This window comes from Zonotrichia leucophrys, chromosome 19, assembly GCF_028769735.1.
Source record: "Zonotrichia leucophrys gambelii isolate GWCS_2022_RI chromosome 19, RI_Zleu_2.0, whole genome shotgun sequence".
Lineage (NCBI taxonomy): Eukaryota > Metazoa > Chordata > Aves > Passeriformes > Passerellidae > Zonotrichia > Zonotrichia leucophrys.
In genome coordinates, this window is record NC_088188.1 from 9,765,720 (window position 1) to 9,783,999 (window position 18,280).

At 43.2% G+C, this 18,280-nt stretch overlaps 1 protein-coding gene across 3 annotated transcripts in view; it reads left to right on the plus strand.

Annotated features, from left to right (window-relative positions):
* USP32 (ubiquitin specific peptidase 32) overlaps positions 1-18,280 on the plus strand; it is a 71,524-nt gene that overhangs the window by 36,313 nt on the left and 16,931 nt on the right. For 2 of the 3 annotated variants that reach the window (XM_064729117.1, XM_064729118.1), the window contains exons 6-16: positions 2,624-2,755; positions 4,912-5,019; positions 5,768-5,883; positions 6,805-6,867; positions 8,999-9,082; positions 11,352-11,413; positions 11,524-11,626; positions 12,913-13,105; positions 14,180-14,355; positions 15,060-15,200; positions 16,838-16,955. In XM_064729117.1, the coding sequence (XP_064585187.1) occupies positions 2,624-2,755; positions 4,912-5,019; positions 5,768-5,883; positions 6,805-6,867; positions 8,999-9,082; positions 11,352-11,413; positions 11,524-11,626; positions 12,913-13,105; positions 14,180-14,355; positions 15,060-15,200; positions 16,838-16,955 (1,296 nt within the window). The remainder of the gene's footprint in view (positions 1-2,623; positions 2,756-4,911; positions 5,020-5,767; positions 5,884-6,804; positions 6,868-8,998; positions 9,083-11,351; positions 11,414-11,523; positions 11,627-12,912; positions 13,106-14,179; positions 14,356-15,059; positions 15,201-16,837; positions 16,956-18,280) is intronic. The other variant, XM_064729119.1, reaches the window with a different exon arrangement.

Here is an 18,280-nt window from a genome sequence, read left to right on the forward strand (position 1 = left end):
TTATGTGAAAAGTTAGGCTGGAGAAATCAAATTATGCAACAGCTGCTGCTCAGCTGCATTTGAACCTCCCTGTGCTGCAATCCAAGAATGGCTGCTCCCTTTGCCCACTGAATGTGCACTGGGTGCAGTTTGTTACAGCTCTGAATGAGAAATTGTCTTTTGTCCCATTTTTACTCATGGTTAACCTGATTTGTGAAAGGCTAATCAGTGCTAAGAATGTTATTTACTGCATGGTTTTACTTTCTGAAGTGCTTATGCAGAAAGTCAGTGCAGTTGGGCTAGAATAAAAATGTGACACTTGTGCTAACACTTAGCAGCTGTTCTGTTAAAGGTGATTATTTGAAAATTCTCTCTCCTCAAGTGACCATGATGTCAGTTCATGTGAACACAAACACAGACAAGATGTTTTGTGATAACCTTTCTTTTCTGAGCTGAAATAACAAAACAATGGAGTTACCACTGTAGAACCATCTGTGAAGTACAAGCAAAAAAAAAAAAAAATCAGAATACAATTAACTTCTACTGGAGGTATTTGAGAGAGGTTCTCTGGCAAAATACAACATTCTTGCAGTTCTTAGTTACTAAAGGTAAATATTGCACCTGCCAGAGAGAGGTTTCTGCAGATTTACTCTGCAGTGAGGACAATTGGAGCTTCCTGCTGGCTTTTGAATATTCTCAGTGTTGCATCACTTGAAGAATGAAGTGCAGCTCACACATTTGTTATTCTTCCTACTTACAGAGGTGGATTAAAAGGAAGCAAAGTGTTTTACATGGTCATGCACAAGAGAACATAAATAATCTTTTGTGTTTGCTAATGAGAGCAGTAACGTGGAAGTGGAATTCCTGTAAATGGCAGCACCAGCTCCCCTCTCCCATTGTTTGGGGAGGGGAAGAGCCCTGGGATTCTCCTCACATCTCTGATATTAAAAGAAATAATTCCTCTATTCCTCTATTCCTCTTTCTTGATTCTTAGTAGAATAATATTCCTTCATAAATCTGGATTTCTGCTTCCTCATGTACTGGGGACAGACTTTCAGTGGGTGATAGGACATGGGGAAATGGGTTTGAACTCAGGAAGTTTTTGTGGTGAGGTGGTGGATTCCTCATCCTGGAAAGCCCAGGCCAGGCTGGGTGGAGCAGCCGTGTCCCTGGAGGAGCTGGGGTGACCTTTAAAGGTCCCTTGCAGCCCAGATAACTCTGTGATTGCAGGGATGGTAACAGAGCAGGGTTGGTCCCTCAGGAAGGAGGGAGAGGAGAAAGGAAATGGGTTTTTCTCCTGGCTCAGCTCTGCCTGTGTCCCTGCCCTGAGGGATGGGGGAGGCAGGGCTGGGGCTGTCACCTGTGCCCTGCTCTGAAGGCACTCAGCAAAGGGACATTTGGCACTGATGTCCAAAAACACCTGGCAGGGAAATGCAAACCCTTCCACTCCCCCAACTCCAGAGATTTTATTCAGATTTCCCCACTCTTTGCACTGCTGAGGCTTGTGTAAGTTTTGGTGCCTCACACGATGCTCCTGCTGGGCACTTCCAACCCCTTCATGCTCACTGCAGCTTACCTAAGTTCCTATTTTAAGTAAATTACTGCCACTAATGACAGAAACGGGCAAAGAAATCAATAAAATTTCAATTTGACACAACTTTTTAGGTGGAGCCCTTCAGTTCTTAAGCCTTACAGGATTATTATTGTTTCTGTGGACTAAACCAGGCCAAATAGCTCAAGTTAAACCTATTAGAAAACTGGCATGGATTTAAGGGCTCAGAACCATCTGGGAATGAGATCACACGTAGTGCTTCTTAATATAGACAGCTTTGTCATTACAGATCTATTTGAGAACCAATTAATTGGCACTGACCTAAAGCACTGTTGTGACACACTTGCATATGTAAAAAGGTTAAAAGTATTGTTGGGCAGAAATTTAATCTTGTTTTATATCTATATATATATTTAATTTCAAGGATAAAGCATAAAGAGAGCATTTGTATAGAATGTTTTGAAGGAAGACACAAATTCTTCCTCTGGCTATTTTTATCCATCCTTGCACCTTGTTTTATTTCTTGGGTTTGGGGCTTTTGACTTTTAAGTTCCTCTGCATTGTAGGTTTGTGTGGCCATTCCCCAGTGTTTACTGTATATTAAATAATTATAAATAATTCTGTAGTATAAATAATAAAGTGAAGCAAACTATTTTATATTTGGAAAAAAATAATGCTGAGATACAACATTTAAATGCCACATTAAAATTTTGCCTTATTACCGCATAAAAAAGTTAAAAATTTCAAATAGGATTTTTTTTAAGGGCAGCCAAGTACTGCATAATTCTTTTCCATAAAAGATCTGGATTGTTTTTTTTTTAATGCTACTTCACATCTTTTTTGAGGATTTTAATATTGAATATCCTGGGAAAGGAAGCCACTGCACATAAGCTGCCTGTTCAAATCACCAAAGAGAAATAGGTGAAAAATGGGAAAAGTTAATTTCTGGGTTTCTGCACACTTGTGATGATGTTATTGATGGTGAACTCCTCGGTGGCGGATGGGTGAGAAGGTTCTGTGGCCAAGGAAGGTAATTTATTAATTTCTCTCTATTTATTTGATGGATTTCTTTCTGTTGATTTGGTTCTGCAGTGGAGGAATCCGACATCATCGACCTGGAGAAGCGCTACTGGCTGCTGAAGGCTCAGTCCCGGACCGGGCGCTTCGATTTGGAGACTTTTGCCCCCCTGGTGTCGCCCCCAATCCATCAATCCCTGAGTGAAGGTATGGGGAGAGCACCCCACCCAGCTGGGCTGGCTTTGGGGCTGGCTGCTCTGAAATGCCCTTTCAGTGCCAGGACAGAATCACTTCACTGGAAAGAGGGAAAATCTCTATTTAGTGGAAATCTGGGATGCTGAAGGAGGTGTTGCATTGTTAGCAGTTGGTAGGAAATATGGCAGGTTTTATGTAGAAGTTGCCCTGTATTTGCTTAAAATTATTTCTTAAGATTCTGTAAAGACAAAATAAACTGCTGGGCCTGACTGAGAGAAAACTGAGCATTTTAAACTGACAAATGGGAGTTTCAGCTATTAAATGACACCTCAAGTGTGCAAATCAGCTATTGTATCATGCAGCCAATGAAACACTCCTCCCTGAAAAGTAAATTAAGGAAGATTTCATTCAGGAGACTCAGGAGATTTGCAGGTTGTTATTTCTACTGACAACCAAACTGGTCTGTCCAGTTGAAGCCACTCTGGTAATAACTGGAGCTGTCCCATTGCCATTTGCTGCATGACATGGGGACATGCAGGGACATTCCACTTGCACTCCAGTTCTGCTCTGCAGTCCTGGAGTGACAATTTTATTATTACCAAAAAGTTGGCTTTACTGGTAAGTGGCAGCAGTAAGTAACAAAGGGGAAATGCAATGGTAAAATGGTAAATGAAATCTGCAATGGTAAAAAATCAGAATTTATGTCCATTTCTGTAGGGATGTATCCCCACATCCTTTTTTTTTCCTGAATGTCTTTTATCTACTTAGTGATTTAAACTTACACAGCTGCTGTGGGGAAACTTGAATGGTTTCTGCTCATTCTTTGCCTTCTGTAGAGTCATTGTTGCTAAAAAAAATTATAAGTTATGGGATAAATAATGCTGAATGATTTGAACTCTTAAATGCTTTGAAGGCTGGTGGCTACAGCTCTTAACTCAGGGCCAAATTTGCAGTGCAGTTCAGTGATTTCCACAGGAATTTCTGTTCAGTGAATTCCACAGGGATTTCTGTTCAGTGATTTCCACAGGAATTTCTGTTCAGTGATTTCCACAGGGATTTCTGTTCAGGGATTTCTGTTCAGTGATTTCCACAGGAATTTCTGTTCAGTGATTTCCACAGGGATTTCTGTTCAGTGAATTCCACAGGAATTTCTGTTCAGTGATTTCCACAGGAATTTCTGTTCAGTGAATTCCACAGGAATTTCTGTTCAGTGAATTCCACAGGAATTTCTGTTCAGTGAATTCCACAGGAATTTCTGTTCAGTGATTATCAGGGATTTCTGTTCAGTGAATTTCACAGGAATTTCTGTTCAGTGATTTCCACAGGAATTTCTGTTCAGTGAATTTCACAGGGATTTCTGTTCAGTGATTGTCACAGGGATTTCTGTTCAGTGATTGTCACAGGAATTTCTGTTCAGTGATTGTCACAGGAATTTCTGTTCAGTGATTTCCACAGGAATTTCTGTTCAGTGATTTCCACAGGAATTTCTGTTCAGTGATTTCCACAGGGATTTCTGTTCAGTGATTTCCACAGGGATTTCTGTTCAGTGATTGTCACAGGGATTTCTGTTCAGTGATTTCCACAGGAATTTCTGTTCAGTGAATTTCACAGGGATTTCTGTTCAGTGATTGTCACAGGAATTTCTGTTCAGTGATTGTCACAGGGATTTCTGTTCAGTGATTTCCACAGGAATTTCTGTTCAGTGATTTCCACAGGAATTTCTGTTCAGTGAATTTCCACAGGATTATTTCATGTTCAAGGGATTTCTGTTCAGTGATTTCCACAGGGATTTCTGTTCAGTGATTTCCACAGGGATTTCTGTTCAGTGATTTCCACAGGGATTTCTGTTCAGTGATTTCCACAGGGATTTCTGCCAGGCCCGTGGGAAGGGCTGCCCATTCAGGTTCTCTCCATCACTCATCACAAGGAGGGTGTGAGGAGCAGGCAGCTGCTCAGAATTCTTGATTCCCTCCCCACCCCTGGCTGGATCAGCCATCCCTGAGACATCTAATTCACCTTTAAATGGCCTTAGTAGTGCTTAATTACCTTTATTACACTTAATGAGAGTAAATGACAATGTTTGTGCCTCTCCTGGCCCATGAGCCCTGGTGGAGGTGCAGGGTGCCTCTCTCAGGTGCAGTAACAGGAGATGCTTTTGTGGTTTGCAGGTTTGTTTAATGCTTTTGATGAAAACCGAGACAATCACATAGATTTTAAAGAAATTTCCTGTGGGCTCTCAGCATGTTGCAGGGGACCCTTGGCAGAGAGACAGAAGTGTAAGTATGCAAAATTTAACTGTTAATTTGGGCAGTTTTTCAGTTTGAACAATGAGGTTTAGTTGTTTTCACCTTTTGAGATTCTTTTCCCACTGAACAAGTCTGTGAAAAGTGACTTTAAAAGTTAAAAAAAAAACAGAGGAATTTTAAATATCAAGGTTTCCTTTTATAAAGGATGATTAAACCTAATTCCATGTATTTTACAGTGGTTCCATGTAAATTATCTAACTGGGGAAAGCTACATTTCAGAAGTTATTTTTTCAGTGTTCTGCATTTTGAGGCAGAAGTGTGTATCTCAATATAGAAAGTGCAAACACTTAGCTACTCATTATCTATAATAGAAAACAAATGTCCTATTTGATTGTCTTGTGGTAAATAGCATGTTGTGGCTTTTCACTGCCCAGTCCCAGCTGGCTCCCTGCAAGGTTCCTGTGTTTTGAAACACTTTTTGTTCCCTACTTCTCCAAAACCACATTGCTGCAACTTCCAAGCTGCAATTCCCTGGAAATTTGTGGATGCACACGTGTTCCCTGCTAGGTCCCCTCAGCCAGCACAGCAAGCAGAGCATTGCAGGGGTGTGGGGTTGAGTTTGGGGCACAGCTGCTCCATTTCCTCACCTCCACACGTGCATCCCCCTTCAGAGCTGTCAGCAGTGCATCAGCTGCTCTGCAGCCTCAGGGGCTGCGAGGGATAAAGAAACAAGAGTTGTGCAACGCTTCTGACAGCAAAGTCCTTCCCTTTTCCTCAGTTTGCTTCAAGGTGTTTGACGTGGACCGAGATGGGGTCTTGTCCCGCACCGAGCTCAAGGACATGGTGGTGGCACTTTTAGAGGTCTGGAAAGACAACAGGACAGACAAGATACCTGTGAGTGGTGCTGGGGTTGGTTTCCTTGTGTTTCCTGAGCCATCCTGCCAAAGGAGCAATGTGCATCTTGTTTGGGTGGGGGTCCCTGAGGTACAGGCTCCCCTCAGCTGGGGAGGGGGAGGCGTGGCTGTCCCTTGCCTTGCAGAGATGTCACCTGTCCCAAGGCAGGGTTGGGTTAAATGTGTGTGCTGGCCTGTCCAAATCCCAAAGTTGGGTTAAATGTGTGTTCTGACCTGCCAAATCCAGGTTGTTAATGTGTGTTCTGCCAAATCCTGTCAAAATCCAAGTTGGTTAAATGTGTGTTCTGACCTTCCAAATCCCAAGTTGGGTTAAATGTGTGTGCTGGCCTGTCCAAATCCCAAAGTTGGGTTAAATGTGTGTTCAAATCCCAAAGTTGGGTTAAATGTGTGTTCAAATCCCAAGGTTTGGTTAAATGTGTGTTCTGACCTGTCCAAATCCCAAGGTTGGGTTAAATGTGTGTTCTGACCTCTCCAAATCCCAAGATTTGGTTAAATGTGTGTTCTGACCTGTCCAAATCCCAAGGTTTGGTTAAATGTGTGTTCTGGCCTGTCCAAATCCCAAGGTTGGGTTAAATGTGTGTTCTGACCTGTCCAAATCCCAAGGTTTGGTTAAATGTGTGTTCTGGCCTGTCCAAATCCCAAGGTTGGGTTAAATGTGTGTTCTGACCTGTCCAAATCCCAAGGTTTGGTTAAATGTGTGTTCTGAGCTGCCCAAAGCTCAGTGGTCTGTCTTTAATGTGTGTTCTTTTATATAAAGAAAGGTACAAAAGCACAGATTTTTTATCTGGCAGCCCTTGGTCTGAATTACTGAGAGTTTCCAGCATCTCTTACAGTTTTATTTTTATTCTGAGCACATCCTGCTGGGAGACTTTAACTCTGATTTCTAATCCTTTTGTTGAAGGAGTTGGACATGAGTTTGTCTGAAATTGTGGAAGATATTTTACATGTGCATGATAACACAAAGGTAGGAATTTGCTGTTCTTCCCTTGTCATTTTTATACCCCAGCATCTTCAGTTTATTTACAAGGAAGTGCTTTCTTTAGAGCAGAGATGTGTCAATAAAAGAATCTTTTTCAAGAAATGTCAGTTTTCCATTAAAATTTACCAGGTTGTTCTGTGAAAGAAAGGATGTGTTTGAATTTTATAAGCCATTTTAATATATGAAGCTAAACCCAAAATGCATAATCAGGTGAAATTAATTGGAAGCCTGCACTGTTTGCAAGGCTCTGCTGTGCATAACTAACACCAGTTTTAAATCTGATGCTTGACTTCTGTTCTGGGGAAACTGTTCTTTGTTTCCTGTTAAAATTGATCTTGAGGGAGAGTGCAGAAGTTTCTCTTATATTTTATGCTGTGTCAAGACACATTATCCTGCTATGGAAGCATCTGTCATGACACAGCAGAAAGTCCTGGTGGTTTATATTGTGCTTTAAATGTAGCTGGGTGTAAATCTGTAATTATCTGTAATTCTCCTCCTTGCTCTCTGGAAATAGGAGATTTGGAGATATCCACAAAAAAGATTGTTGAAGTTGCTTCCATTATTTCATCCTTTGCTTCACTAATTGGGAAGAGTGTCTGGAAACGATAAATAATTTATTAAAAACTATAAAGAATGTCTAGAAATGCTTAATTATGTGTGTGAATAGTTGTCTTGCCTGCTTGTACTCCAACAAAGTGGTGGGCAAATACTTTATTGTAATTCTTTAATTGCCAAAGCAGTGGAGATTGTGGCTTCTCTCTGCTTCATCCTTTGAGGTTTTTATTGTTTGGCTTCTTGAAAGAAAGGGCAGTTTATGAGCAAGTGTACAGCAGTCCTGAATCCACAAAGGGTTAAAAAAGAAGATTTCAGTCTTCAGGGGATTTTTTTTAGTGGCATCATCAGTGTAGTGCTGGAAAGAGCTGATGGTGCAGTAATTACATCAATTATTTAACCTCTTTTCATGTGTTAGCTTTGACCTGGGTTAACTCTGGAGAAAATGGTCTGGAAGGAGAGGCAGAGTAGCTGGCAGTGCTGTAAGATTGGCTCTGAATTGTAGTGCCAGACAGAAGCAGCCTGATCCCCTCAGTGAGCCAGGGCCCCTGTGCCAGGGCACTGCTGCCCCTCGGGGCCTGCGGGCATGAGGAGTGAAGGGATTTGTGCTGCTGGGTGAGCTCCCAGGGGCTGCTGAGCTGTGGGATCTCAGCACCTCAGGACTGAGGTGCCACCGAGAGCACCCTTGGGGGGCTCGGGAGTCCTGGAATGTTCCAGAAGTGTCTGGTGGCTGGACTTTGATCCTACACAGGAGACGACACCTGTATGAGGACAGGAGGGTTTCACCGGGGTGAATGGTGAAGGGATTGGTTAATTAGAGGGTGAGACACAGGGTTTAGGATTTCTGTACAGGGGGGTTTAGAGAAGTAAGATGGAGGAATTGGGGCGTGTCCTGTCCTTCTTCTTCTTCTCCTCCATCTTCTGTGGTGATGGTGGCACTTTGGGATTGGTCATTACTGAAAGTGCACCGGGCAATAAGGGTGAAAGGTATTGGGGAAAAATGATAAATATTGTACACGTAACAATGGGTATAAAGATAGGTGACTGCCCGGAGGGCAGCACAGTGTGCTCATGGCTGGCTGCTGAGCAGAGCTCTGTCGGGCCGAGAGAAAATCTTTTAGATAAACAATTAATAAACACAGAGACCGAAAGAAGAACTGAAGCCTCTTCTGTTCCTTTGATACGCGGCTGCCCCAAGGCCACCCCGGGCCTTTCCAGGCCCTCCAAACAGCCGAAAACCGGACACTGACCCAAACTGGCTCTTCCTCCCCTCAGAGGAGGCTGTGGGGGTGTGAGGGGTGAGGGGAGGCTCCTCACTGGGCACTGCTCACCAAACAACACAAACCTGCACTCTGAGCTCTCAGCTCTCTGGGCAGCCTGTGCTATGCTAGAACTGGAATTGATTTCTTTTACTGGATCTAATGTTATTTAAATAGTGGTACAGCCAATTTTTATCATTCCCTGGTTTTGTCCTGCCCTGAATGAGACAGGTAATGAATATTTTACCAGAACCAGGTTCATGTTTTGATGGTTTTCCCTTCCCTTTCCTTCTCCTGCCTTGCAGCTCGGACACCTCACTCTGGAGGACTACCAGATATGGAGTGTGAAGAGTGCTCTTGCCAATGAATTTTTAAATCTGCTTTTTCAGGTGTGTTTAGGGGAAATCTAAGGTTGTAATTTACAGTAATTAACTGCTGAGCTTTCTGCATGGCCACGAAGTGCAGCATCAGCATTTGTGTGCACAGGAGGGGATGTGGCTCTGCAGCTCTGGGCTGCCTTGGCAGAGGATTCTCTCTCTGATTCTCTCTTTGGTTGTTCTTGCAGTGCATGCAATGCCCAAAGCCTCATCTGTTCAACAGAACCTGGTGCACTGCTCACAAAATGAAATTTCGAGTGCATCAGCAATTATGTTTTCCATTAGACAAAGGCTGTCTTTGAAATGATTTTTGTGGCAAATCTTTGCCAAGAAAGTAACCCAGGGAATGAGAAAAAAGATCTCTAATGCTTTCCTTTTTCATTTTACAACCAGTTTCCCTTTCCATTTTCTCTTAAGGCCCTCTAAGGTGCCTCTCATTGCTTCCTTAATGAAGCAGGCCTGGAAAGCTGGGATATCCTATCACTGCTCCCTTGCAGAAGCTGAGGATTAAGTGTGTGCTGAATTGGGTTTTAATTGAGCTTGAATTGGATTTCTCTAAATCCTTGAAAGCCATATTTTAGCTCTGGCTCACTTTGTGCAGAAAATAACCCTAAAGAATATTTTCATCCACTGCAGTTTGTTCCTTACCTGTTTTCCTTTGAGGTTGATTCTTGGAATTTAAATAATAATAATAATAATCCTAATTGGCCTGTGACTACTTTATAAATTGCATTTTGAATGATACTTTCTTGAGAGCTTCAGGGTGACTGAGTGAGGGTATCCTGAGGCCACCAGCTACACCACAGCTGGAAAGAATAACACCAGAAAGTTCTTCAAATTCATTTTTTCTCTAATTACATCAAGTTTGCTGAAGTTGCAACCTTCTCCAGAAGGGCTGTCTTTATTTTTGGCCTGTCTGGCATCAAACATCCCCTCATAACTAAATATTGATGAACTAACAAATATCCCTGCAATCTTGACAAAGAATGAATGAAGATGTAATAAATCTGTCCTGATGCTGATTACACATCACCAATGTTGCACATTGCTCATTGCAAGTCTCATTTACAATGTTTTTTTTCCCTCTTGGCATAGCTGCTGTGTTTTCATTTTAGATTTTAATTTCAATTTTTTTTTTTTGATAACTTTATCACGTCAAGCACAGGGCAGAGTCTGCCATTGATTTATCTGGGCATTTATTTGAGGTGTCATGTGCCTCATCTGCAGACAGAAAAGCCAAATATTCTGAGTGGAAAGCTTGTCAACAAATGGGGTTGTTTGCAGAGGGCTTGGTTTATCTGAGGAATCTCATTTTAGCTACACAAATTTAAAAAGAAACACCAGGCCCAGCTGTGTTGTGTGTGCTGGAAAATCTGTTGCTCCCCCCTGGCTAATGGCCTTTGTTTCATCCAGAATGTGAAATGGTCGCTCTCACTGTAATATAAATTTAAATAAGACATCTTAGCAGTGATTAGAAATCTCCAGCTGAGATACAAATTGATGGCCTCAAAAGGGACATGAGGAGAAGGCTGTAAATCATGGGGGAGCAGCAAAACCATCTGGGAGCTGCCCCTGCTCCCTGGCAGCCTCCTGAGGAGCCCTTCCCTCCTCTCCCCCTGCCCAGCCCTGCTGGGAAGGGCTGAAATAGGAGCCATCTGACACTGGTTTGTACTGGGAATGAAACCCCACCTGCTGCCCAGGAGATGGGGCCTTTCCTTCAGTTCAAAACTGAATTAAAATAGAGAGAGAAAATGAGCCCCAGACGTCCCGAGCATGGCCTGCACTTTGCAGAGCTTCTGGCTGGGGTTTGGCTTGGTTGCTCTGCTCTGAAGTTCTCCCTCAGCCTCTCCAGTGCTTGTTTGCCTTTCAATCCCATCTAGAACCACTGATTCCCACTTTCTTCCTTTTCAATTCCTTTTTAACTTTGAGTTCATTCTCTTCCAACCCCTTGCACTGTCCAGTTCCTCATTCCCCATCCCCAGCACACCCTGATTTGTGTGTCAGATCCACTGCAGCCCTGGGATCTGGCACAGCCTGAAATGATGAGAACTTTTGCTTTTCTCTTCACCTCAGCATTGCTCTTGGGGCATTTCACATTCTTGGTGCCTTTCTCTTAACAGTGGGAACAAGGTGGGCAGCTCACAGCTCAAAAGACTTTTTTATCAGTGATTTATTCAATTTTAAGTAAAATTAAATCTTGCTCCATTATAAAATGATGAAAAAGTCTCATCTGAGTTATTTGCTTTTATTTCCATGATAATAAGAATTTCACTTTTTCCAGGTGTGTCACATCGTTCTGGGCCTGCGACCTGCCACCCCAGAGGAGGAAGGACAGATTATTAGGTGTGTGCTTTGCTCAGAGACTTAAATGCCTTTCAAATCCACCTTTGAGTATTTTCAAAAGATCTGGAAATTCCCTGTTTGAGCTAAAAATTCCCATTCTCTCTGTGCAGAGGCTGGTTGGAAAGAGAGAGCAGGTATGGCCTCCAGCCAGGGCACAACTGGTTTCTCATTGCCATGCCCTGGTGGCACCAGTGGAAAGAATATGTCAAATATGTAAGTAAAATAATAATAATAATAATAATCTGTACTGAAGAAGTGATTTCTTGTCTTTCTGAATGTGTTGATGGAAAAAACAGTGTGGAGGAAATGTCTGCTGAAGCAATAATGCTCAGAACTGAGCATCTCCTGTCTCTTGGTGGAAAATAATTGTTCTGCTGAATCACTGTTATGTGGGGAGCTCTGCACTGTAATTTCATTAAATCCTCATCTCTTTCATCATTCCTGCATCTTGAGATTATTTTTGAGTAAAAACCATGCTCACAGGAGCATTTATTTCACATTTTCTGATCCATTTGATAATGAAGCTGCCCACTTTGGGTTTGACTTGGCTTGGGCCACAAATCCACTCTGAATTTTCTGGACAAAGGAGGAAATTGCTATAATTAGCTTAAGAGGCAATGACAAAAAATAGCCTAATACCCAATGAAAGGAGTCCTACTAAAACTTTTTAGATACAGGGTGCTCTTTAATAACCTTTAATTAAAATATTTAAGCTAAAGCACCACTGAATTGTACAAAATAGAGAATATTTAATAAAATGTAATTGGAGATAAATATTATTTGCAGGCTAAACAAGTGAAATAAACCTCTCAAAAGAGTTTTTATGCCCTCATAAGTAATCATAGAAGCACTTGATTTGTTTTATAAAAACAAATAGCTGTAAGTACTCAGAAAACTGCAATGTGTGCATTAACTACCCTTGTAAAGGCTGTTATACTTTGTGCACAATGAATTGGCCAAATGAGGGCTGGGATGCCAGAAATGCCAGGTATTTGATCCTTAGCCTGGTGTGAGTGCTCAGATGTGCTCAGGATTTTCTCCCTAATCCTTTGCATAATGGCAAAGGCCATTACTCACTGCACTTCTCAAAAACCACCAGAATTTCTGTGAAATGCTGCAGGTTTGAAGGGAAAAAAGTGGTTTTTGTTGTTGTCCTTGCTGTTCTCATGTAACCACATGAACTTCAAGTGTTCAAATAATTACAGTCTGTAATTACAGCTGTTTAAAACCAGGTATATCTTTATGTATCTATCTATTATTCCAAATAATTTTGGAATTTTGACTCTGTGCAGGATGGTTTGTTTGATTGTTTTAACAATTTTGGGAGTTGTTTTCTGCTGATTTTTTTTTTATTTGTACATGTAGAAAACATTTTTCCATCAGCAAATCTTGTCATGTGCAGAAGCAGTCACAGAACTGTGAATTTTAGGCGGCTGCTTTGACTGACACATCTTTGATCTTGGCTCTTAATTAACTTTTGTGCTTTTTCCCACCTCTAGGATGCAAACCCAGTTGTGATAGAGCCTTCATCTGTCTTGAGTGGAGGTAAGAATCCCCTGGTAGCTGCTGCAGCCAATACCCCAGAGCAGGGAGAAGACAAAATGGGAGGTCTTAATGACTTCAGTGCTCCAGAAGAAAAGTTTTCAGATAATATTTCCACTGCCTCAGAAGCCTCAGAGTCCACCAGCAGCAGTAAGCATCTTATTTCCTTGGAGGTTTAATGTAGAACAGCTTTTGGGAAAACTGCACACTGCATGGACCCCTCCAGGAGAGACATAGCACAGCTTGCATTGCAGGGGGTTTAGGATTTTTTTAGCATTTTTTTAGGACTTTTAAGGATTTTTTAAGGATTTTTTCATTTGTGGTGGCTAAACACAAAGTCTTGTTCAACAGCAGTTCATCTGTTATGCTGGGATTCATTTCCAGAATTATTTTCAAGGTATTTTTTTGTCCTATGGTTTATTTTCTCAGTGGATTTTTCCCCCCACTTTCACACTAAGTTGTATAAAGCTGGTTGATCCTATACTCTGCAAAAAGGGAAGAAACAGCAAAAAACCATGAGGAAAAGCACAGTTGTACTTTTACAGGGCATGTGATTTAAATGTGAATGAGTTTGTGCAGATCCTAAGAGCCATCTTTGTGAAAGAAGAGATTTTAGTCCTGATTTTCAAGGAGGTCTTGTGAGAATTGGAAATTTTTTTCTTGTAAGGTTGCATCTGACATTTTAAAATCATCACTTCAGTTGAAATTAGCTAAATTACTGTGATTTTTTGGGTATAGGGGTTGGGGAAAACAAAGGGTACAGAGACAACGGATCTTTCTTTTTATTTTTATTGAAATTTCCATTTAGTTCTGCATGACCAAAGCAGCTTCTATAAGAATCATTTGCCTTTTCAAGGAAAAACAAACCAAGGCATTATTGGATTTATCTTCAGTTCTGTATGTGAGTTTTTTTAGGAGTTTGATATCCAAACAACCAGATAACAAAACTCTCACCACATTTGCTCGTGCAAAAAGCTGTGTTTGTGTAATCATGATGTAAAATATATAAAATATAATATAAAATCATAAATCCCTTTCTGAGAGACAGCAGATTTATCCCTCTGGAGGTGGAAGAGCTGCATGTTTCACTGCAGGAGGAAGGGCAGCAAACTTGGTATTTTTTAAAACAAGGATACAAGAGTGTAACTCATTCCTTTGTTGTTTATGGGATCACAAGTGAATTATTTCTAATTATTTCTGTTTCTTCTCCTGCTTTGTGCTCAGATGCTCTGTACCCTGGCAGCCCAGGCTCTGAGGTGAGCTTTGCAAGGCAGCACAACACTTCAGACAATAACAACCAGTGTTTCCTGGGCTCCAATGGGAATGCTCTGCTGCAGCTGAACCCCCAGAAACCAGGAGCTATTGATAACCAGCCCCTGGTGACCCAGGAGCCAGTCAAGGTAAAGGCACCCAAGGCATGGCAATGGAGGAAAAGCACATTTTAGCTCTCTTTTATCACAGCTTTTTTATGTTGGGTTTTTTCAGCTTAATTCTGGATCAATGCTGCTCTGTCCCACATCAAAACTGAGGTTTCTTACTCTTATTTAAGAGGGAAGAATTGTGTTCTGCTTCTACAGCTACTCTTGTGTTTTGTGAGAAAAGAAACATTCAAAACATTCTTACAATTGGGAAGGTATTTATGAAAAGGTAGCTTGCAGCATTAAATGTAAAATACGTGGATAATCAAACACTTCAGCATTTCCATCTAAATATGAATTTGCTGCTGCTGTATAACAAGACAGTAAAACAAAGCTGCCAGTTTGTGCAGGGTGGGTGCAAACAGAACATGAAGCACAGCAGCAGCATCAGTGCTGGGCAGAGCTGGGACTGCTCTGTCCAGAGTTGTTGGAGTAGGTGACACAAGAGCAGAAGACATGAATTTTATACTGCACAAGCTTTTAGAGAACCAGTAAACAATGAGACTTGAACGTTAATTACTGTTACATTTAACCACCATCTCTCAGTGTGAAAAGCAGCTGCTAATTGTTACTTAGAAGCCTTTTAATAATTAAAGAGTGTTCAGTGTTCATGAACTAAAATCACTGTGGCCATGTACTCATTTCTTCCCTTGAGATGTGACAAAAACCCTTTTTTTTTTTAAAAGGCTGCATCATTAACCATGGAGGGTGGAAGGTTGAAGAGATCCCCACAGCTGGTGGAAGGAAAGGATTATGTCATGGTGCCAGAGCCAGTGTGGAGAGCACTTTACCACTGGTATGGGGCAAACCTGTCCTTGCCCAGGCCGGTGAGTTGGGATTTTTGACACTTTTTAATTTGATTTGTCCGGAGGAAACCTCCTACAATCATCTCCCACTTCATCCAGTGTCTGGCAGAGCAAACTGGGGAAAAGCAGCCTCCAGGCTGGTCCTGGATGGAAAGTTGTGCTGTTTAGGAGGAGTTTTAGCTTGCAGCACAATCCCAGAGCTCAGGCAGCAGGGCTTGCTGAAGCACACAAAACTAAACCTGAGCTCAGGTTAAAGGCTTGGCATCAAAACTCCCATCTTTAAGGCTGAGATCCAGTTAAAAAGCTATAAAATGGAAAGTGGGACACCTGCAGCTCTGAAAACCTGTTCTTCTCTCTGACAATTTCATCAACTGGGGGGAAAGCAACAATTGCTGCTTCAGGTTCAGCATCACAAACACAACGTGCAGGGTTTGGGGAAGAGCTCAAAAGCAGCTGGCAATGGGTGAGGCCAGGACTCTCCTGTGTCAGAATGGCTGCTCAAGAACACCTGGGAGCTGGAGCTGCAGGAGTCTGCTCTCTTGGAAATGTTGGAAACTTTTTCTTCAATTTCTCTTGAGCGTATTTATTCCACAGATTGGTTGTTTTGTTCTGTGTCAGGTAGTCCCTTGTAGGAGATGCACTTAAAAAATGGATATGAAGGGTTTTTGTGCTGGTAGCAATAGGTTTTTGGTGGTTGATGTCACAAACATTCAGTGTCACAGATGGGAGAGGATTATCTCTATATTTTTGACAATTTGGTCTGTTGGCTCTAGTGCCGACAATTATTTTAGAGGGAAAAATCACTGGCTTCTTGCCTCCTCCCACACATTCTCCATGGAAACAAACACCTTTCATGATCCAGAAAAGGCCACATCACTTTATACACAAAGCAATGTGCTTTTTTTCCCCTCAGAAAATGTCATCACCATTGTTTTTGTTGTAGCTGAAGTTGAATACTGTGGCACTTGAGTGTGGTACCTTCCTTCTCACAGCTTGAGCCGCTTTCTTCTGCTTCACGTGGTCACACAAAGACTGAACATTCCTTCCATTTCTGATTGTATATTTGGACAGATCTAAGTGGCAAAATCTTTGTAGAAATGGTGGCTGAAAAGCTGCAAAATCTGTTTTGGGGTAATTTCAGCTTTTCCTGTAAAGACAGCAAAATGTAACAAAAGGAGGTTGCAGCCTGTTTGTACAATATGAAGGCTTTAAGTCAATCCTGTGATTCACAAAGTTCAAACCAAATGTGTTATCCTGCATTTGTCAGTTCTTTCAACAGCTGTGAAACTTTATGTGCAAGTATTATACACTGAGTGGAATTAATGAGGTTCATTGTGGATTCACATATATTGCAGGAGTTATAAGAATATTCTTTCCATGGTGTGGTGCAGAGAGTGATGCTGCACTAAATAAGGTGTTTGCTTTTGACAACCTGCAGCTAATAAGCTCCAAAAAGTGCTTAGGAATCAGGAAATTGTCATTCCTGGGGATATTTGCCTAAAACCCCACGAGAAGTTCGGATTTTTTGTCTCCTCATTAAAGAGTTTGGCTTTTTAATAATTTAACCACTTTTAATGAACGAATCACTGCTGTTCCTATCGCTATTCCCTCCACACTTGCAAGGTGAGTCTCTGCAATGTTCCTGCCATGTTCTGCAGGTGATCAAGAACAGCAAGACCAACGTGCCAGAGCTGGAGCTGTTCCCCCGGTACCTGCTGTTCCTGCGGCAGCAGCCGGCCACGCGCACCCAGCAGTCCAACGTCTGGGTCAATATGGGTATGATGAGCCTCAGAATGTTCCCTCAGCATTTGCCCAGAGGTAACTTAAGAATGCAGCAAGAACCACCATCCCCTGTGCAGTTTCTAGGCCAGCCCAGGCTGGGGGAGCTTCCTGTGCTGTGCTTGTGCTCCAGCTCGATCGCCCGGCGGCACCATCGGCCCTCGGAGCTTCCAGGGCTGCCCTCGAGGGAAAAGCTCCAGGGCTTTCCCTGCCCTCTCCTTGGGGAAAAGGCTCCAGGGCTTTCCCTGCCCTCGAGGGAAAAGGCTCCAGGGCTTTCCCTGCCCTGCCTTGAGGGAAAAGCTCCAGGGCTTTCCCTGCCCTCGAGGGAAAAGCTCCAGGGCTTTCCCTGCCCTCTCCTTGGGGAAAAGGCTCCAGGGCTTTCCCTGCCCTCTCCTCGAGGGAAAAGCTCCAGGGCTTTCCCTGCCCTCTCCTTGGGGAAAAGGCTCCAGGGCTTTCCCTGCCCTCTCCTTGGGGAAAAGGCTCCAGGGCTTTCCCTGCCCTCTCCTCAAGGGAAAAGCTCCAGGGCTTTCCCTGCCCTCTCCTCGAGGGAAAAGGCTCCAGGGCTTTCCCTGCCCTGCCTTGAGGGAAAAGGCTCCAGGGCTTTCCCTGCCCTCGAGGGAAAAGGCTCCAGGGCTTTCCCTGCCCTCGAGGGAAAAGCTCCAGGGCTTTCCCTGCCCTCTCCTCGAGGGAAAAGGCTCCAGGGCTTTCCCTGCCCTGCCTCGAGGGAAAAGGCTCCAGGGCTTTCCCTGCCCTCTCCTTGGGGGAAAAGGCTCCAGGGCTTTCCCTGCCCTCTCCTTGGGGAAAAGCTCCAGGGCTTTCCCTGCCCTCGAGGGAAAAGCTCCAGGGCTTTCCCTGCCCTCTCCTTGGGGGAAAAGGCTCCAGGGCTTTCCCTGTTCTCTCCTCAGGGGAAAAGGCTCCAGGGCTTTCCTGCTCTCTCCTTGAGGGAAAAGGCTCCAGGGCTTTCTCTGCCCTCTCCAGGGCTTTCCCTGCCCTCTCCTTGAGGGAAAAGCTCCAGGGCTTTCCCTGCCCTCTCCTTGGGGGAAAAGCTCCAGGGCTTTCCCTGCCCTCTCCTTGAGGGAAAAGCTCCAGGGCTTTCCCTGCCCTTGAGGGAAAAGCTCCAGGGCTTTCCCTGCCCTGTCCTCGAGGGAAAAGCTCCAGGGATTTCCCTGCCCTAGAGGGAAAAGGCTCCAGGGCTTTCCCTGCCTCTCCTTGGGGGAAAAGGCTCCAGGGCTTTCCCTGCCCTCTCCTCAAGGGAAAAGCTCCAGGGCTTTCCCTGCCCTCGCCTCAAGGGAAAAGGCTCCAGGGCTTTCCCTGCCCTCGAG